The 22,729-nt window shown below is 35.3% G+C and overlaps 1 protein-coding gene across 10 annotated transcripts in view; it reads right to left on the minus strand.

Annotated features, from left to right (window-relative positions):
* Nucleotides 1-22,729, minus strand: part of KCNIP1 (potassium voltage-gated channel interacting protein 1) — a 604,539-nt gene that overhangs the window by 17,425 nt on the left and 564,385 nt on the right. For all 10 annotated transcript variants that reach the window (XM_039353099.1, XM_039353117.1, XM_039353091.1 and 7 more), the window contains one exon: nucleotides 8,816-8,940. In XM_039353099.1, coding sequence (XP_039209033.1) covers nucleotides 8,816-8,940 — 125 coding nt within the window. The remainder of the gene's footprint in view (nucleotides 1-8,815; nucleotides 8,941-22,729) is intronic.

Consider the following 22,729-nt stretch of genomic DNA (forward strand, 5'->3'; position numbering starts at 1 on the left):
TTTATAATGTTTTAATAGAATTGGATTCTGAAACAGAGTTAGTTAAAGATTGTATGGTTAAATGGGCTCAAAATATTCAAGAGCCGATTTTATTGGATACATAGGAGACAATTTGGGTTAGAAATGTAAAATTTACCCAAGCGCAAAATTTAAGAGAAAATTTTTATAAAATGTTTTATAGATGGCATTTGGATCCCCAAAAGTTGTCCCGCGTGTATCCTAATTTACAGCCCAAATGTTGGAGATGTGGAAGTTTAGATGCAACCTATTTTCATATTTGGTGGACTTATAGAGATATAAAAGCTTTTTGGATTAAGATTTGGTGGAATATTCAAAAGATTTTAAAGAGAAAGCTAAAGTTTAGTCCGCAATTATTTTTGTTGGGTATTATGGTTGATTTTGATGTTAAAGAAATTAATTTGATGCTGAATCTTATAACAGCTGCAAGATTATTGGTGGGGCAATATTAGAAGAAAAATTCTTTGCCTTCTATGGAAGAATGGATACTTAAGGTGTCTAATTTAGCAGAAATGGCGAAAATCTCCGCCTATTTGAAGGACCATTCACAAGAAAAATATATTTCGGTCTGGAGAAGATGGATTGATTATATTCAAAAGAAATATGAGACTGAAAAGTATTATCTTGCTTATGAATAGATTTTAGATTATTATTAATAGTTTAATATGGTCAAATTTATATTATTTTTAGTGTTATGGTTTAATTATATTATTATTTTTGTTTTTAATTAGTTAACATTTGTTTTGAAAAGGAGTTAAAGTATGTTATAGATTGATTGATTGATAGTATAGTCAGGTAATGTTTGTTAGATTATGATTGCTTATTTGTTACCCAGCTCTGGGAAGTGGGGGAGGGGGGAAGGGGTGGGAGGGGTTTGGGTTATATTATATTAAATTTGTAAAACTTTTAATAAAAAAAAAATGAAACCAGCTTTTGTCTTAATTAAAGGGATATATAAACAACAAATATCAAGAGTGGCTTGATCCTAAAAATCCTAAAGAATTTTCTGAGAAGAAACACAGAATAAATTAAAAGAAATAAAGTTTTAGAACATTATTAGAAAGGATTAAAGATTAAGATGGTTAAAAGTAAAAGGAAGGAATATAAAGTTGTTTTATTTGATCAATGTGAAAATAAATATGTTGTTCTCTAGTAACCTTTAATGTACTTTTGCTGACTGGGACTGAATGAGATTTTAAAAATATGTATGTAGATAAGAGATGACATATGGGAAGTTGACTGACCAATCACATTCAACATGTAGTCGTCAATGGAACTGTATCTACAAGGAGGGAAGGATGCAGTGGGGCACCCTAAGGCTCTGTTTTAGGCCCAGTACTCTTCAACATCTTCATCAATGATTTGGATAATGGATAGATGGGGAAGTCATTAAATTTGCAGATGATACCAAGCAGGCAGGAATAGCCAACACTCCAGAGGCTCAAGATACAGAAGGATCTTGACAGACTTGAACATTGGGCGCTATCTAACAAAATGAAATTCAATGGTGAAAAAAATAAGGTTCTACATTTGTGTAAGAAAAAGCAAATGCACAGGTACAGTATAGGTGATACCTCGCTCAGTAGTAGTAACTGTGAAAGGAATCTTGGAGACATAGTGGACAATCACTTTAAATGAGCCAGCAGTGTGCTGCAGCTGCCAAAAAAGCCAACAAAGTTCTAAGCTGCATTAACAGAGAGGTAGAATCAAGATCACATGAGGTGTTAATACCACTTTACAACACTTTGGTAAGGCCACACTCGGAATACTGCATCCAGTTTTGGTCACCACGATGTAAAAAAGATGTTGAGACTCTAGAAAGAGTGCAGAGAAGGGCAACAAAGATGATTAGGGGGCTGGAGGCTAAAACATAAAGAACGATTTCTGGAATTGGGTATGTCTAGTTTAATGAAGAGAAAAACTAGGGGTGACTTGATAGCAGTGTTCCAATATCTCGGGAGTTGCCACAAAGAAGAGGGAATCAAGCTATTCTCCAAAGCACCTGAAGGCAGGACAAGAAGCAATGGAAGGAAACTAATCAAGGAAAGAAGCAACCTAGAACTAAGGGGAAATTTCCTGACAGTTAGAACAATTGGAACAACCTGCCTCCAGTGGAACAACCTGCCTCCAGAAGTTGCGAATTCTCCAATACTGGAAGTTTTTAAGAAGAGACTAGAAAGCCATTTGTTTAAAATGGTATAGGGTTTCTTGCCTAAGCAGGGGGTTGGACTAGATGACCTCCAAGGTCCCTTCCAACTTTATTATTTATTTATTTATTTATTTTTGTTATTCTAGCATATTCATTTTTATCTTTTTAATTGTAAGGCTTAATAAAATTACTATTAAAAAATGGCCCAGTTGGCTGCCATCTAAAGAAAAGGAATTAGGACATTAAGGAGTAGTTATAAAAAAACGTTTATTTTTTTGTATTTATAGATCAGAAATCTATTATGAATATGTACAGACGAACACAAGAGACCCTCTCAATTGGTAGGCTTTTATGATACCAGTGTTGCAATAATTTGTGGAAAATGACAAAGTGGAAGAAGTCATGAGAGATCATGGAGGATTACATGCAGAAAATGGTTATAAGTCTGGAAGTCTTATAAAATTCTATGCTTGAAGCAGGTCGACTCCACCTTCCGTCCTTCTGAGGTGGGTAAAATGAGAACCTAGATTGTAGGGGGCTATATGCTGACTCTATAAACTGCTTAGAGAAGGCTGAAAAGAACTGTGAAGCGGTATATAAGTCTAAGTACTAAAGACATTTCTTAAAACATTTTTCTCTCAGGGCTTTCCCCCACTTTTCAAAATTATGGAGAATCCCCAAGGAGGCTTTGTTCATATAATTATATCTTTCAATATTTACCATAGTAAAAATTTAAATTGATGCATTCGCTGCCATTACCATTTCTCTCAGTTGTTTATTGGGATTTTAATATTAAACTATTATTTAGCTTAGCCTGGTAAATAATATTGATTTGTGGACCCCTCAGAGGGCCTGGAAGGGGTCCTAAGACCACCCTCTAAGAAAAACATGCCCTACTGAGCCATGGTGGCACAGTGGTTAGAATCAGTGTGGGATTCAAATATGGAACAACCGGTTCTCTGTGCGGATGCCTCTTCCGGAAGTCCATTCTGGGTCTGGGCAACAAAAAATTAGCTACTGGTTCTGCCAAAGTGGTGCGAACTGGCTGAATCCCACCACTGGTTAGAATGCAGTATTGCAGGCTAATTCTGCCAACTGCCAGCAGTTCAGTCCTGACCACCTCAAGGTCAATTCAACCTTCCATCCTTCTGAGATTGGTAAAATGAGGGCCCAGATTTTTGGAGGGGGGGGGCAATCTGCTGACTCTGTAAACTGTTTAGAGAGGGCTGTAAAGCACAATGAATGGATATATAAGTCTAAGTGCTATTGCTATTGCTGTGCACTTGAACTTATTAAATGTTACATTTGACTTTATGTGGACCTATTATCAGTTTCAAGGACTACTCCATTCAGTTCTGATTTACAAATAAAGAACTATTTTAAAAAAGGAAACCGAGGACATTGAAGCAGTCCCTCAACAGTCAGCCTCCAAAAAAATTAGACTAAACAGACATATAGATGATCTGGTGTCAGAGTGCCTACCAACTTGTTTGGTATTTCTATGTAAAATATAGTATGCTTTCAAATGCATCTACTAGTTCCAATTCATTTATACTTAAATGGTCACAATTTTGTTTCACGAGAATGCTCAAGAGATCTCATTAGCAATAGAGAGAATAACTTAATACAGCTAAATTTCAGACTTATTCCTTGGGAAATCAAGCAGGTATGCCCCTTAATGTAATTTCTGTTGGAGCAACCTAACTATGACAAAACTAGTTCATTAAGGATTTTGATGAATATTCTGTCTGGTTAATTATGCACAATCCTTTAAACTATATAAGTAGACATTTGTGCATATCAGGAATAATTGGGGTATTCCGATGCTCTTTTACGATTCTATAAATTGAGAATTTTCACAGTTAGGATATGAAACTTTATGAGAAAATAACAAGTTACTTTTTAATTCTTTTTTCTTACATATTCAGAAACTAGCTTAAATTTTCTTGAGTTTCTCTGCAAAAGTGTCATTTAAAAAATATATCAGTGCATTTTTATACTATGCAACATTATACCAACATATAATCACTTTTTTTTGTAAACACATTTTGATAAATAACCTACATATCAAGATCTTCTGCATTTCAATGCAAGGAAGAGTGAGCCTTCAATGAAGACCAGGGTAAATCAGTCAAGCACTCTCAACACTAACAACCATGTTATGAGTTGATATAGGTCCTCAATATTCTTGGCCCTTGTGACTCACACCTTGAATTAGAGTCTTGCCTTCCTAATCCATGTGGAGACATAGAAAAGTGCTCAGTTGTATAGACAAAAATTGGGCATAGCCAGGATAATTCATATCAGCCTGATACTGAAATCAGAAATGATCGTGTCAGCTATGCTCAGAGTTTCCAGAATTTAAGGTCTCTGCCAAGAGCAAACTAATATTAAAAGTTTTGAAAATTCAAATCCACCAATGTTCTGTCTTATTAATACCTTATGACATACTGACTCCAGGGAGATGATAGATTTATTTGTTTGTTATATTTTTATCCTGCCTTTATTACTTTGGAAATCAAGATTTAATATTATACTCCATACTCCATATATACCATTCTGCCTGCTCTTTGTCTGAGACTGTGCTAATCTGAGTTCACTTGTATCTGCCTTTTGTCCTAGCTGCACATGCACCGAGCCCATGCTGTTGACTGTCCTCTGCCTTTTGTCCTAGCTGCACAAACACAGAGTCCATGCTGTTGACTGTCCTCTGTGCATGTGCAGCTAGGACAAAAGGCAGATACAAGTGAACTCAGATTAGCACTGTCTCAGACAAAGAGCAGGCAGAATGGTATATATGGAGTATGGAATATAATATTAATTCTTGATTTCCAAAGAAATAAAGGCAGGATAAAAATATAACAAATAAATAAATCTATCATCTTCTTGGAGTAAGTATGTCATAAGGTATTAATAAGAGAGAACGTCAGTGGATTTGAATTTCCAAAAATGTAGTTAGCTAGACCAGGTTTTCCCTGACACTATCAGATATTCCCCTGAATATTTCTCCTTATTGTTGACAGCAGGAATAAAACTTGCTTCATCACTTTTTATCAGACGGGATTCCCACTTTCAGTAACACTTACATGAACACACCCAACACAGCTTCCAACATTCCAGGACAGCCCAGACTTGCATATTTGAGACTTAGTTTTTTAATTTTCAACTGTGCTCTACCCAGTGCTTGATATATTGTCCTTGCTATAGTCATTTTTGGAAGATAAACGGTGCCTTTCTCCAGCTACCAGGAGGCACTTGGATTGTATCTGTACCTAAATGTTTGCCTCTTATGCTTACTAAATATCTTCCTCCAACCGGAGAGGCCAAGGACAAATAACACAACAGTATGGAGCATTCCACATTATAGTAAATGTATAAAAACGTATCATGGCTTTTGGTAGAAGTAAACGCATAACCTAACACCCAGTGCTGTGACTCTGGGGTGGAAATGGTCAGCAGAAAGCAAATAGACACCAATGATTATGGTATGTGTTGATACCATCAGAAAGGTGTGAAAAGTTAGCAGTACAGTCAATCAAAGCACTCCAGAGGAAATGGCACTGTCTGAGGATTGGGCTTGCTCAGGGCTCTCTTTTGCAGTCTGCCAGTAAGTATTTATAAGTATACTTCATTGTTTCTATTTCTCAAATACCTTGGTTTTGCTTTTAGTTAGGGTTTTCCTCACAATGATAAATATATACTTAGGGCACCAATCAATCTAGGATTCTCATTTGAGGCTCAAGTGGATGATCACTTGGCAATGAGCCAGCATTGTGCAACAACAGCCAAAAAAACTAACACAATCCTGGGTTGTATAAACAGAAGCATAGAATCAAAATCACGCGAAGTATTAGTACCGCTTTATAAAACCCTAGTAAGACCACACCTGGAATACTGAAGCCAATTTTGGTCACCATCCTACAAAAAAGATGTTGAGACCTTGGAAAAAGTTCAGAGAAGAGCAACTAAGATGATCCAAGGCCTGCAGACTAAAATATATGAAGAATGGCTGCAGGACTTGGGTTTGGCTAGTTTAAAGAAAAGAAGAAACAGGGGTGACATGATAGCAGTATTCCAGTATTTGAGGGGCTGCCACAAAGAAGAGGGGGTCAAAGTATTCTCCAAAGCACGAGAGGGCAGGACAAGACACAATGGTTGGAAACTGATCAAAGAGAGAAGCAACCTGGAATTAAGGAGAAACTTCCTAACAGTGAGGACAATTAACCAGTGGAACAGCTTGCCTCCAGAAATCATGGGTGCTCCATCACTGGAGATGTTTAAGAAGAGACTAGACAGTCACTTGTCTGAAATGGTATAGATTCTCTTGCTCGAGCAAGGGGCTGGACTAGAAGACCTCCAAGGACCCTTCCAGCTTCTATTCTATTCTATTCTATTCTATTCTATTCTATTCTAGTCTAGTCTAGTCTAGTCTAGTCTAGTCTAGTCTAGTCTAGTCTAGTCTATTTCTCACATATTATATTTATTTATTATTTATTTATTTGTGAGACTTATATACCGCTTTAGGTGCAAGCACTCTCTAAGCGGTGTACACCAGTAAGCAATGTATATATATATATATATATTTACATTGCCCCCAACAATCTGGGTCCTCATTTTACCTACCTCGGAAGGATGGAAGGCTGAGTCAACCTTGAGCCGGTGAGATTTGAACCGCTGACCTGCTGAACACAGTCAGCTAAAGTGGCCTGCAGTACTGCACTCTAACTGCTGCACCACCTCGGCTCTTTTATAAGTATCTTATAAAGATAAGATACTTATAGATATAAGTATCTAGCTCTCTGGAGAAGGCTATAATTACTGGGAAAGGTGGAAGGAAAGAGAAGAGGATGTTCAACACTAAGTTGGATGGACTCAGTTACAGCGGCAATGAGTACACCATTGGAAATGCTGAAGGAACAGGTTAGGGACAGATCATCAAGGAGAAAATCTATTCATGGGGTTGCTTGGAGTTGGAAATGAACTGATGGCATGTAAAAATCATGAGGAACTAAGAGAAGATGAGGGGGCACCCTTAGCTATCATGTCCTTAATTCTTTCATTGACACACTCAGCTTTAGTTTTCAGCCCTTAATGGATCTTAATGGCTTGTCATTTAAGCAATGGAAGGATTGGGGGATACCACTGTGTGCTGTGCTTAGGGCATCAGTTGGTCTTAATCCAGCCCTGGCCAAGGACACTCTAAGTTTTACATTTTTTGTTACATGAACATTGCTGATTTCTTAAAGATAATAATAGTTCAATAATAATCTATCTAATACATGCAGATATTCATTCAAGTTGTCAAATTCTGTTCTAGCAAATAAAAGCAATTTTCTGGCCAATTTCTATTTAAATATGTTGAATTGTATAAGTATGTAACTGGTTTGCTGTACACAAAGATCTGGATCTATCCTGACACTGAAAAGCTTTGGCAAATTGATTGAGATGAAACATAGCAAAATACATCTCCCTTAGAAATATTGGAATCAGGATGAATAATGAAGCAAAGACTTTACTACCACACATCTTATCAAAAACTAATGCTATGAAACATTTTGCTTTTTATGAAATTAATATATTTCATGAATGATACTTATGATTCATTGCTGAAGTAGAAATTTTATCTGCTAGTCATATGTTTCTTTGCAATCTCAACAGTCTTGCGCTATTGAGCACAGTTATAGCTCCCCAAACTGTAGAATTTTAGACTAAGATAAATTACAACATATATATGCATTTTATTGTTCCTTAATCTGGCTCTCTCCATTTGAATCCACTACATTAATAATATACACAGTGAAAGCCATACAATGATACCTTCTGAATATATTTTGAAAAATTGTGGCAGAATCAAGTTATTAATTAGTGTGAGTCTTTTAAATATGCAGCTTGAACAGTAAGCTATCACTATGGAGAGCGATAGCTCACTGCTCAAGCTGCATATTAAAAAGACTCACATTAATTAATAATGGAAAGTAGGATTTGGGAAAGGAAGGAAGGAAGGAAGGAAGGAAGGAAGGAAGGAAGGAAGGAAGGAAGGAAGGAGAAATTTAATATTTTATCTTTGAAATAGTCACATTGTGCCATCTACCGCCCACCTCCCAAGAAAAAAAGCAGCTTCATAATACTATGAAAGGAAAAGAGAACTTCAGGGAAAATCAGAGCTTACAAATACTTATTTTGGTAAGTAATTCATTCTATTATTGACAAACAATTGGAACAGATATGTCTAACTCCTCAGCAATTAATTTTAAATGTGAGGATTTTTTTAAAAAAGATATGAACTGAATGGGATATGACCACAATTGGGAAATACAAAATATTTCCAGGATATCCAAAAGCAATAATGGACTGTCCCAAATCTAATTTGACACAATGAAGAAACAATGCTTAGCTGAAATTGCCAGGTTACAGAGCTATTAACTCATCCATTTCGCACGTGAGAAAACTACAACACAGGCTACATTTAACAGGTGAGCTGCATGTTTTCAGCCTGGCATCCTTTTGAATGTATCTTTATGACATTAAAAATAAGCACTATAGCCTTTTATCTGTCTGATCTTAGATCTAAAGAATGACTTAAGAAAAACCTTTTCTCCTGTTCTGATTTACTGATCAGTTCATAATAAGTACATTTTACCATCTTACATTTTTGAATCCTCTGTAAAGCACTTGAAGTTCCTTCTTTGTGAAATTGGTTTGTGCCTCAAGTTGTTCTAATCCTTCTGGTCGATAACATACTGTTGTCATTTCCAATTCATCTTCAATTTTATCTAAAACAAGGATACAGTTTGATTTGGAACACCATACTGTTTGAGAAATAGTGGAAGGAATTAAATGAAGACCAATTAACTTGGACATCATTACATATTAAGCTGTACACCCATGCAGTTCCATTTAACATAAAATCAACACCAAGAAACAGGGGCATATCACACATTTCTTTGTAAGAGGTCTTATCACACAAACTATTATTGTTCCACTCATTACTGCACTCCTGTTGTAATACTCTGTTCCTTAATAATATTAAGATGTTTCAAATTCAACCAGAAGATAAGAGTCCCAAGTTCATGCTCACTGATTTGAAAAAATTTCCCAACATGCAGAGATTTATTTTAGAACAACATCACAAATTGCAGGTAGAACAAGGACCCAACTTGCTTAAAACATAGTAGACAAGAAGTTGTGAAATCCCCCTCTAACACACTAATACGGCAATGTGTATTGATTAACAGATATAAATTACTTCCACACAATATATTTAAGATTAGAACAAACAATTATTACATTTAGCAGGCATGGAGATTCATTTTTCTTTTGTTATGCAACAAAAGAGTTGGAGAAGACATTCTAATTAATACAGTGTTATCAAAGACTACTGTAATTTCCCTGGAATTATTGCCCCCAATATATGCCTTTTTTTCTGCTAAGTGAAGAAATAACGAAGAGGTAATAAGTTCCTGAAATGTATAGTTTGTAAAATAAGTATATCTTGCCTATGTTATAGAAGAGCCTCCCCAAAAGAAGCTACATTAGCCTTGATGTTATTTTTGCTGTCATGATAAGTCAGTGCTTATCCTGAGGATATATGTTTGTATTGATGTATGTTAGTTGTTCTTAATTTTTATATTGTTTGTATTTTGTTGATGCTGTTCATTTCTTTTATGTATTGCCTAGGATCACATGACTGCAGTGGCTTAGAAAACTAAACTAAATAAATATATCTTTAAAGTAAGAAGCAGTGACACCATGGAGAACATTTCTTTTCCCCAAAGTCTTGCTTTTCCGTTTAATAATTGAGCACCATTACTAATCACATATATCTTGTCCATAGATGGAATAGTAACCTCCTAAAGAAAATGAAAATAGAGCAGTTTCAATGTAATTGGATATTGCCCTCTATGTTTCTAAGTATGTTAGAAGTTTGCATTCAGCTTGGAGACTTTTAGCAAAGTGCCTCATTGCATTCTATGGCCATATATAATTCTTCACTTGGAAATGAGAAAGGATGAAAATGAAAAGCAAATATTTTAGAAGCTCTGATGTTGACTTCATTATATGAATATCTAGATCAATATCAGAATCAGAATAGAGCTGGAAGGGACCTTGGTGGTCTTTTAGTCCAACCCTTTGCTCAAGCAGGAGCCCCCATACCATTTCAGACAAGTGACTATCCTGTCTCTTTTTAAAAACCTCCAGTGATGAAGTCCTACAACTTCTGATGGCAAGCTGTTCCACTGGTTAATTGTTGTCACTATTAGAAGGTTTCTCCATAATTCTAGGTTGTTTCTCTCCTTGATTAGTTACCATCCATTGTTTCTTTAATTATAGATTTTTTTCACATAAATAATCTTTAAAAATGGCAAAAAAGCTGCAGGAAAAGTTACAACTTTCCTTAACATCTATAATTTCTTTAGGCAATTTATAAGGTGGTTAATACAGATTCTGAGATTTTTTTTTTAAAAAAAGAATAAATTATCCTAATAATGAATTTTGTTTCATAAATTTCCCTAATGCATTCTTCAGTGTGAACAATTACATTTTGAATCCAACTGTAAGAAAGAAAGGTGAAATTTTCTTCAGGTCAAGATTGACGAAGTCTCCATGTAATTTTTTAAAAAAATATTGGAATAATATGTCCTTTTTCTGGAATGACATAATATGTCCTCTTTGGGAATGCATCTTCAATTTACTAAGTTTGCCAAATATCATGGTATTCCCTGGATATTTTTGTAATGAAAAGGAAAATAGATGAGCGAGACTTTTTTTTTTTTTTTTTTTGCATTCATTTGTGTCCAAATCTCAGACTCAGATTCCCTGAGGCATTCTTGGCAACGTTTTTCAAAAAATAGTTTGCCAGTGACTATTTCCTAGGGCTGTGTGAGAGTGATTGGCCCAAGATCACTCAGCTGGCTTTGTGCCTAAGGCAGGATTAGAACTAATAGCCCCCGTTTCTGTCATGATGCCTTCTTAACCATTCCACCAAACTGGCTGTTGTGAGGCATTATTAGTAGTTAGCTATTTATTTTCAACTAACCAGAATACTTTGCTGAATCATGTTTTCCACTTTTATGCACATTTTAATATAGTTTGAAATTAAAAGGAGACTTTTTTGTGGTTGTCATAGATGGGGATAAATGCAAGGAGTAAGAATCAATCTCTTGCCAATGTTAATAAACTGTATCTCAGTCGACTTCCGGTGGTCAAAGCGGTGGAGATGGCGGCTACTTTGTAGCCGTCCTCCTGAGAAGGTGTCAGATCCGCGGAGCACAGCGTTTATCAGCTGGCCCGCGGCTCGCAATCCCCTTCCCGGGCGAAGGGAAGGGGTAGAGATCGCATGAATAGAGGTAGAACCTCTTAACTCTCCCTGGATTTTTATTTTTAGGGGGGTAGAAAGAGGGTTCCCTCGGAGTTCATTGCCTTCTCCGCCTCTCAGCTGTCTTTGTTTCTTCGGAAACAAAGCGAGACGCCGCTACCATCTCCGTACTTAAAGAAACCGTGAGTAATCTTAAACCGGACAGAACTGTTTAAAGGATTTTATTTATAGTTTAGCTTTATTTTATTTTTTTTAGTTTATTTAGTTTATTTAGTATCTGCTGATTTTTTTTTTATTTTTTTGAGCTTTCTCTTTTTTTTTTGGGCGGAAAAGTGAGAGTGAAAGTAAAATGGCGTTTTGAAAGTTTTTTTTTCCTTTAAAAGACGGATCGGCTGAATTGTTGTTTAATATTGCTTTTTTTTTACTTTTTTTACTTTTTTATTTTTGGGGACTTTTAGATTGATCTTATCTTATTCTATTTTATCTTATTTTTAATTTTTTTTTGGATTACTTATTTTTATTGGTATTTTTAAGAAGAAAGGAAGATAAATTAAAATGGCTTCAAAACGACAACCAGCTACTGCAGCTTCTAAAGTAACTTCTTCTCCTGCTACTTCTACTGTGCAACAACAACTTAAAATAATACCCTCAGTGCAGCAACCTAAATCTACTCCACCTTCACCTCCCCCATCTGGCACATCAGCACAAGACATTAAAGAAATAATGGTAAGTGCTGTCTCACAGTTTAGGGAGGAAATGAAACAACTTTTGGATCAGAATAAATCTGAAACTAAGGAGGAAATGAAGAAAGAGATGAAGGAGCTTTTAGAACAGAATAATGCTATTTTGAGGGATGATATACTTCTAGCTCTATCTGGAATGGCCTCAGTGGTTGTGAAGCTGGACTCCAGAGTAGAGGAAATTGAAGAAACAGTTGAACTTTTGGATTATAAATTTCAAGATATGGAGAAAAAAGTGGAGACTTCACAAGATGATATTCTTATGTTCCAGTATAGACAGATGGAATATGCTTTGAGAATAAGGGGTCTGAAAGAAGATAAAACTCAAGATTTGATGGAAATGGTGATTAATGACTTGGCTGTTATTTTGAATATTGATAAAGAAGAGTTACGTGGGGATGTGGAAAGAATTTATAGAGTTAATTCTTGGATTGCAAAACAGAGGAATTTGCCTAGAGATGTGGTGATATATTTTGCTAAGAAGTCTTTGCGAAATCAGATTCTACAAACTTTTTATAATAAAAGATTTCAGATTGCTGCCCAAGATATTATTATTTTAAAGGAAATTCCACCTAAAATTTTAAGAAGCAGAAAAGATTTTGCTTTTTTAGTAAATGAACTTAAAGCAAGACAAATGCCATTTAGATGGGAGATTCCGATGGGCATTGTTTTGAGCCATGCGGGGACACGTTATAGACTTAATACAGTTGCTAAAGCTAAGGAATTTTATAAAACGGTCCTGGGAGCAGGCTCTCCTTTGCCCATGATGCATAAAGTCTTGAGTGACAAAGAGATGGAACAGAAATCTGAAGGTACAGGGATGATGACTGCTGGACAGGTGGTATGGATGTCTCAACCAGAGGTTAAAGAACAGAGAATGACCCGTGCAGCACATAAACGTAAAGAAAAAGAACAACAGAAAAAAGAAAAAGAAAAAGAAATTGAAGAATCTACTCAGCAAATTGCTTCAGTGCCGGTGGGAGGAGCAAGACCCAAAAGCTCTGCTACATATTCATCAGCAGCAGAATTTGAGCGGATCTTCTCCAGGCTGAAGGCCAAGGGAGATGGCAAAGCTCCTGTCCTGGAATGTTAATGGATTAAACATTCCTCAAAAGAGAAAAAAAATTTACCACTATTTGAAACAACATAACAATGATATTATTTGCTTGCAAGAAACTCATATTACAGCTAAAGATCAAAAATATTTAAATAATCCTCGCTTGGGATCTCATTTTGTATCTCCCGCCCCTGGGAAGAAAGGGGGTGTGGTAATCTATGTTAAACAGAATTTATCTGCTTACCTTGTTAGAATCAGATCCTTATGGAAGATATGTTATGCTTGAACTTGGTTTATATGGCAAGAAAATTCTTATTGTGGGGTTGTATGCACCAAACCAGCAACAGGAGCAATTTTATAGGTTACTACATCAGAAAATAACTTTGTTGGACTATAGATCCGTGATTTTAATGGGAGACTGGAATGGTGTCTTAGATATACAAATGGACAAAAAAGGCTCTTCTACCTTTTTTAAACAGGCTAAATTACCTAAAGCCTTTTTTGACATGAAAGAAGATTGGGAATTGAGAGACTATTGGCGTGAACGTAATCAAGAAGAAAAGGATTTTACGTTTTTCTCAGATAGACACCAATCTTTCTCAAGAATTGATTTCTTTTTGATCACAACAGATTTATACAACAGGGTGAAGAATGTAAAAATTTTTCCTAGGACATTGTCCGATCATAGTCCAGTTTGGATGGAACTGTTTGTAGAGAAGGAAGATAGGAGATCCTGGAGGGTGAATGAGAATTTATTTAAACAAGAAAAAAATGTTCATAAATTAAAGGAATGTTTAAAGGAATATTTTACTTTAAATATGAACAAGGGAACATCAATGTCAATGGTCTGGGATGCAAGTAAAGCTTTTATGCGTGGTATTTTGATAAAAATGAATAATTTGCATAGACAGAAACAGATTCAGAAACGGAAAGACTTGGAAGAGGAGATTAAATTAAAAGAGAAACTTTTAATTTCAAATCCCTTAGATGAAAAGATTAAAGGAGCTTTAAAATTGTTAAAAACACAATTTAACATGCTGATGGCTGATCAAGCTGCAACTAATTTGCTATTTATGAAACAAAATACATTTTGTAATGCTAATAAACCAGGGAGATGGTTGGCTTATCAGTTAAGAAAAAAACAGAAACAGAGGAATATAGATAAAATAAATTATAATGGTAAATTGGTTTATCAGAAAGAATTGATTAAGAAATCTTTTTTAGAATACTATCAAAAATTATATAAGGGTACCAATATTCAAATTACAGATATAAATAATTATTTAGGCAAAGTCAACTTTCCTAAATTAACAGAAGATCAGGAAAAAAAGATTAACGGTTTAATTACTAAGGAAGAAATTGTTACAGCTATTAAACAATTGAAATTGGGCAAAGCGCCGGGTACGGATGGGTTGACATCTATTTATTATAAAGCTTTAGTAGAAGAGATGATCCAACCGTTGTGTGAACTGTTTAATAATTTATTACAGGGGTTAGAGATCCCTCCATCCTGGCGTAATGCATTTATATCATTGATTCCAAAAGATAGTCAAGATCTTACTTTGCCTAAAAATTATAGGCCTATATCTCTTTTAAATGTGGATTATAAAATTTTTGCAAAAATTTTAGCTAACAGGCTTATGGGGATCTTGCAGCAGTTTATACATAGGGATCAATCGGGTTTTATAACTGGAAGGTATATGAAGAATAACGTTAGACAAATTATTAATTTATTAGAGTATTTAGAAAAGAATAACCAAGTCTCTGCAGGCTTGATATTTTTGGATGCTGAAAAAGCCTTTGATCAAGTGAATTGGCAGTTTATGCTGTGTTTAATCAAGGAGATGAATTTTGGACAAAATATATTACAAGTATTATCCAATATATATCAAAAACAGACTGCTCAAATTATTGTAAATGGGGGTTTGTCAGAGGCTTTTGTAATAGAAAAAGGAACAAGACAGGGATGCCCGTTGTCTCCGTTATTGTTTGTTTTAACACTGGAAATTTTGTTGATTAAAATTCGGGAGTCTCAAGAAATAAAAGGAATAGAAATTAATAAAAAAGAATATAAATTAAGAGCCTTTGCAGATGACTTGGTTGTTACTTTGTCTCAACCTGTTTCTTCGGTGGTGAAATTATTACAATTGATTCAACAATATGGACGTGTTTCTGGCTTTAAAATTAATAATAATAAGACCAAAATATTAGCTAAAAACATGACTAATGGTGATAAACAGGCTCTAGTTAACTTAACAGACTTTGAAATTGTTGATAAGGTAAAATATTTGGGGGTTACATTATCTGCTTCTAATGTAAAATTGTATAAAAATAATTATGAAAAGCTGTGGATGGAGGTACAGAAGGATTTAAAAAACTGGAATAATTTACAGTTATCCCTTATGGGCAGAATTGCAGTTATTAAAATGAATGTCCTGCCAAAGTTTATTTTTTTGTTTCAAATGTTACCTATCTTAAAGAACGAACGTAATTTAGATGAATGGCAAAAAGGTATTAATAAATTTGTTTGGGCAGGGAAAAAACCAAGGGTGAAACTTAAAATAATGCAAGATTTTCGTGAGAGAGGTGGACTCAAGGTACCAAATATGAAATTGTATTATGATGCTGTAGTATTGACATTGATTAGCGATTGGGTGAATTTAACAAATACAGAAATACTTCATTTGGAAGGCTGGGACCTATTTTTTGGATGGCATGCCTATTTAATATTTAATAAAAAAGTGGATTGGGTTTTTAAGTCTCATATTATAAGAAACTCTTTGCTAAGAGTGTGGAGAAAGTATTATAAAAGTGACTTCAAAATACCATTATGGGCTATACCTCGGCATGCCATAGAAGGTATAAGGAAAGGGGTAAATATGGACAAGGTCTCTTACGTACAGTTATTAAGATGGGATGGCCAAGACTGGCAGTTAAAATCTTTGGAAGAATTAACACATGAAAACTTAACTTATTCATGGTTCCAATATAGACAAATAGTGGATAGATGGAAGATGGATTGTAAAATGGGCTGGCTTAGAGAAGATGGAATTTTTTTAAAACAAGTAAGAGATCAAAGGCCAACCCATATTAAGAGAGTTTATGGGGTTTTAGTGGAATTAGATTCAGAACTTGAACTAGTTAAAGATTGTATGATTAAATGGGCACAGAATATTGGTGAAACGATTTCAATGGATACTTGGGAACTTATTTGGATAAGAAATGTTAAATTCACACAAGCGCAAAATTTAAGAGAGAATTTTTATAAGATGTTTTATAGATGGCACCTTGACCCAAAGAAAATGTCCATTATGTACCCTAATCTACAGCCGAAATGCTGGAGATGTGGATATTTGGATGCTACCTATTACCATATTTGGTGGACGTGTAAGCATATAAAAGCTTTTTGGATTAAGATATGGTGGAATATTCAAAGAATTTTTAAAAGAAGGGTAAAATTTACTCCGCAATTATTTTTATTAGGTATTGTTATTGACTGTGATGCTAAGGAGGTTATATTGATGTTAAATTTGATTACAGCCGCTAGGTTGTTAATAGGACAATATTGGAAGAAGGAATCTTTGCCTACTTTACAAGAATGGTTTCATAAAGTTTCGTATTTGGCAGAAATGGCAAAGATTTCGGCTTTCTTAAAGGAGCAATCTCAAGAAAAATTTTTTGCGGTATGGGAAAAATGGATAAATTTTATACAACATAATTTGGATATGGAAAAATATTATTTAGCCTTTTTATAATTTGTAATGATTGTTTTTTCTTTCTTTCTTTCTTCTTTTTCTTTTTTATATATATACATTTTTAATGTATTATTATTCATATATTTTTTTTTTTTTATATATATATATGCTTTATTTTTCGTCTACTTTCTTCTTTCTTCTTTCTCTCTCTCTCTTCTCTTTTTATTTTTTATTTTTTTTCTTTTTTAGTATATATTATTCATTTTAAAGTTTATGTTATGTATATTATTTCTATATATATTATTACTGTGATTTTTATTATTATTATTAATTATTTTATAAATTGCAAATGTTATTTTTAAAATATTTGTTAAATAATCCTATATTCAGTTCTGGGAAGTCGGGGGGGGGTGGGGTGGTTGGGGAGGGGGGGGTGGATTTTTATTTGTAAAACTTTTGAAAAATTTCAATAAAAAAAAAAAAAAAAAAAAAAATAAACTGTATCTCAGTCATCATTTGTAGTGGGGATAATGTCTCTGAACATATTATATCTGTGAATTGTCTCAGGCTCTTCCCTAAATCTCTCTCTTTCTCCTGTACATATACATGTATGCACACACACACATACACACACACACACACACACACAAACACATACACACACATACCAGAATTGAAAATGGATTTTTGAAACTGGGATAGATGCTAATTTCATGCTGAGCCAAGTCACTGACGCTATGAGCATGAACTACCAGCAGAAATAACCTTAGCTCAATGGAATTGCTTCATGTCTTCATACAGGAAGTAACACATTTAAAGCTAAGAAACACTGAAAAGCCTCTCCATGAATTCATGTTATCTATGAGCTAATTATCTCAGCATCCCTTCCACAAGATTGCCGCCTCTTTCCTGACACCAAAATTTGTTCTCCTTGTTTACTCCCATCCGTAGGGCAGGGAAATGGTTGAGGAAACGCTCTCCTATCTCACAATATTATTTGGGGGCCAATTTATTCCAGGCTCAGCTAGGATGTGTCACACTGATCCTTATGTACTCCAATCTAGCAACAAAAAAACAACACATGTGATAAAATCAGAGCTTTTGTTGAACACAATGGGATGGAGAATTTGAAATGGATAGGCAGGCACATGTGTGAGGTTGCTAATTAATCTCTCCAGCAGAACTTCTGTGGCTTGACAAACCAAAGGATAGCAAATACATTGTTTCCAATGGCCCCAATTCCTTGTTAGGAATATCTTCACTTATTGCCTAACTATTTTTCATGGAGCCTGCAAAGATACAGGAACCTGTCTAGAGCAGGGGTGTCAAACTGCCGGTCCATGGGCCGGATGCTTCCTGCCAAAACCGTGCCCACCTGATTGCCGGCAATGGAGAAAAAGTCGTGATATGTCATGACACGTCACGTGATGTTGCGAGTTTGATACCCATGGTCCAGAGCATAATCCCATGGAGAAAACAGCAAGAAGAAGGAATTCTATACATTGCTGCTGGTTATGGGGTGGACTTGCATCCAAGTTTCATGAAAAGAAAAGCTGGATGGATCTTGTACTTCTGGGACAGCAGCCTAAGAAGAGTAAGGGGTGAGGGACAAAAGGAGAGAGGGAAAGACACCTAAACAACCAGCAGCAGCTACCTGAAAAACCCTTTTTAAATTGGAGATTGTTAGAAATCACCCTTTGCATTGCTGCATTCAAACTAGGTATCTGCAAGGCAAAAGGTACACAGCAGACTTTGGCCAGCGTCTGCAGTCTTAGCTGGAAGAAAGGATGAATGTTTTTCCTGTGTATGGGAGACACATTCCTCACTCTGGGGAGTGATGGAAAATATTATAGTATTACTAATGAATATTAATAATATAAGAAGATTGTATTCAGATATGGTAAAGGATCAATAGAGATTAAATTTGAAAACTCCATTGCTTACCTGTGTGATGACCTAGCACCTGGCATTCTCAGCTCTTGAAATGAGTTAAGAATTTGATATAGGACGATATGCATTCCAGGCAAAGAAGTGTTAGTCATATTTTGTGAGGTATTTTTTTCTTCATAGATTCCAGTCATTGAAGTTAGTTTTAGGTAGGCATGATAGGCATCTAGCATCTGTGTGGTAGCATTTAGTAATTTATATGCCAAGTGTGACTTTAGGGTGAGATAAAGAATTGAAGTGTATGTATGTCTTTATGTATTTATAATATTTATAACCTGTCCTAATAGAATAAAGTCAGAACCTTAAGGTACCCATTTTCCTACTTAAAATACTAAAACAAAACTTTGAGAAAACATGGCTTTATTTTGATGGCCCTTCATTGAAAAATACGATAATTGTGTTAATTAATTTGGCATTTTTTATTACAAGAAATAGGAATGAGTTTCACAAGGGGTGAAAATGTGAAAGGGCTTTGTGTCTCTTATTGGTAAGTTAAGGTTTGCTTCTTTGTTAACTTGCAAATCAGCAGACTGGTTTATTTTTATTTTTCATGTGTGTTTATGAAATACGTGACAGCACAATAGGTCACAATAGCATTACTGACTTTGTTATAGCATGTAATCACCTATTTACATATGAGAAGTGTTGTGGATGTTCCACATTGTTGGAGGTTTTCAAGAAAAGATTGGACAACCATTTAATTGGGATGGTATAAGGTCTCCTGTTTGGGCAGGGGTTGGACTAGAAGACCTCCAAGCTCCCTTCCATGTGTCTATGATATTTTGACCTATTTAATGATGAGGTAGATCCCAAAATATTTCTTAAACAAAATCCCTTAGATGTTAATCTTGAACATAACTGCAAACATTTACTGTCTTTTTAAAACCATCTCTCTCTCTCTCTCTCTCTCTCTCTCTCACACACACACACACACACACACACACACACACACACACACACACACACAGTGTTTACTTATTTAGATCTAGGGAGCACATGGTATCATATGGTTATTATAGAAAACGTTTTCCCTGTTTTTCAACATTAAAGATCAATACCATTGATTTATTGATTTCTTTTAAAACATGGCTGCCACTCCTATATTATTATCAGCCAAACTATCAAAGCTTTTGTTCTTTCCTAATCACGCTTATATCTTTTATAAATATGGAGTGCAGATATTTCACAAACTCCAGAAGCTCTCATTTAAAGCTGATGAAACTTCTTTCCTGTGATTATTGGAAAAGCCTTTCTTGTTCCATTCAGTAGCTTTGATCTATACTAATGCTGTGTTCTTGTTTTCCCTTTTATCCCTTTTTTCTCTGTCAAGTTTTAATTGACTTTAAGTAACTTTGTTTTTCTTTGAACTTTCCTAGCAGCTTCTTTGTGGGTATCCTCTCCTCCTTTTGGCATAGCCATGGTCTGCAGCTGATGGATGGCAACTTGGGAGTGAAGCTACTTGATTATCTATTCTGTCTTTTACTCATTTTCACATTTATTAAATTTACCCGCTGTTAGGAATGAATGGATCTACCCATTCTGATTTTGCTCGGTTTTCCATTATTCAATATTAAATTTGGTTTTATTACTTTTGGCACAAGTTTCTGACTTTTTCAAACTAACTAACCCAGCATAAAAATCTGTCTAGGTTTTTGAATGCAAATTTACCAATACATGTATTTAGGACTACTCTTTGGAAGACATTTTAAATCTTACTTTTCACTGCATCTTTTAAGTTTTAAACCTTATTTTGAAATTCATTTTCCAATTTTAGAGCTCCCATATCTGGGTGGAAAAAAAATCCAAATGGCCATTAAATGGCAGTAGGAGATACGTAATAGTCCAACTCTTTGCTGCCATCTAAAGGATTATGCAGAGTTTGCAGTCAGGTATGACTGCCTTAATCAGAGCTCTGTTCTCACATGCAAACTGAATGGGAAAATGCAATTTTTTGGTATCATGGTTAGAGCATCAGACTAAAAATTAGGAGGCCATAAATTCTACTCCAGCCTTAGGCATTGATTTAATTGCATAACCTTTACCCACTAATTCCTACTCAGACCTAGGAAGATGGCATGGGTCAACCACTTCTAAAATCTTGCCAAGAAAATGGCAGGGACTTGTCCAGTGGCCTCCACTCCTGAAAAGGAGATGCAAGCTGAACCATTTTTATTTCCCATCAATAATATACAGGATATTGGTAGACTCTAGGCGTAGGTGTTTTCTTATATTCTGTCCTCTTTCCTTGAAGGCAAATTTCAGAACAAGTTACTGAATGTTTTTTTTTCTCCACGGTATTAGAAGCAGTGTTTCAAAATCCAAACTGAGGCCATTATTCTTGATAATGTTTAGAATTTCTTAACTGACCCAGTTCCCATGACAATAATTAAGCTGTTTGGTCAAAGCATGGCAAGCTTGAGAAGAACTGAATCCCGGGGAGTTAAAGAAAAAAACTGAAATAAGGATTTAATGTGAATGCAAACATTGCAGAAAAGAAACAGGAGCATTGCTGTAATAGGAGCTATAAGTCAGAAAAATAAGCCAGAATATGGGCTTTTGTTATTTAAACATTAATGCTTGAGAGCATGGGTAATTAAGAAGGCATGTATTACTTAATAAGCATAATTGTGACTTGGTGGGATAACTCCCATGATTAGAATCAAGCAATCAAAGCATGCCATTTATTCAGAATGAAATGGAAGAGAAGAGGTGTTACATTTTGCACTACACTTTCACACTTGCTGTGTGTGGGTACTGTAAAATGCATCTGAGTTAAAATGTTTTCTCAAATGAGAAATGAGCAGCTACATAACGAAATGTAAGCTTTCATGGCCTCTTTTTATTTTTTGTGAACGATGTCCAGGTTCTGGTGTATGAGCCAATGACTGCATCTGGATATTTCACCAGCCATGCTTTCAGAGCAGATCTGAAACCACACTTGGCAACCAATGTCAAGGCAGCACAGGTGGTAAGAGCCCTTTCTCTTACACTCCCTGCAATTTTGGGATAGAGAACAGATGAGGCAGCCCCGGGAAATAAGTGATGGCAGCTCAAATTTCCAAGTTGCTACCCAAAGCAATAAATGGAACCAGCACATTAAAATGCGTGACACCTGCTATTTTTCTATGCTATATAGGCACAGCCAACAACTACAGATTGTATATGATCCAATGGGATTACTATACGCTGTTGCTATTATTGTGCCTTGAATTCCTTCCATTTAGTGTAGCCCGATAATATAAGTAAGATTTCTATAATTGTCAGTAATCATTATAATAAATTTATATGGCCACTCATCTCATATACATGCCTTTAAAAGGTTGATATTAAAAGTAAGATTAAAAAACAGGATGAAAGAACCACAGTTTAAAAAACAACATCAGTAGCATATAATAGCTGCCAACGATATTCACAAGGACCCATATTCACATCTGCTATAAGATGAGTTCACCCAGACTGTCAGGGCCCTAGGTTTGATAGCAAACCAGGACAAGCCTCATCTCAGGACAGATGGACTTAAAGCTTTGGGAAGTTCTAGCACTCTCAGTAATAGCACACTCTCTTAGACAGGTGATTTCTGGTTACAAGTGATTTCTGGCTACTGGCTACTATGAGCAAGGTATTTAATGGGGCTGCCTATGAAGGATACTGCTTGATTTATGTTTTTGTGTACAGTTTGAAACAAGAGCCAGTGTTGTGTAGAGGTTAAAGTGTTAGGCTTGGGAGCTCAAGTGTACTCCACTCATAAATACTATACAGTGGTCTTAGGGTTGGCTTTTTGGTTTCAGCCCAACCTTTGTCAGGACG

The sequence above is a fragment of the Crotalus tigris genome, unplaced genomic scaffold (genome assembly GCF_016545835.1).
Source record: "Crotalus tigris isolate CLP2741 ecotype Arizona unplaced genomic scaffold, ASM1654583v1 scf7180000017568.12009008, whole genome shotgun sequence".
Classification (NCBI taxonomy): Eukaryota; Metazoa; Chordata; class Lepidosauria; order Squamata; family Viperidae; genus Crotalus; species Crotalus tigris.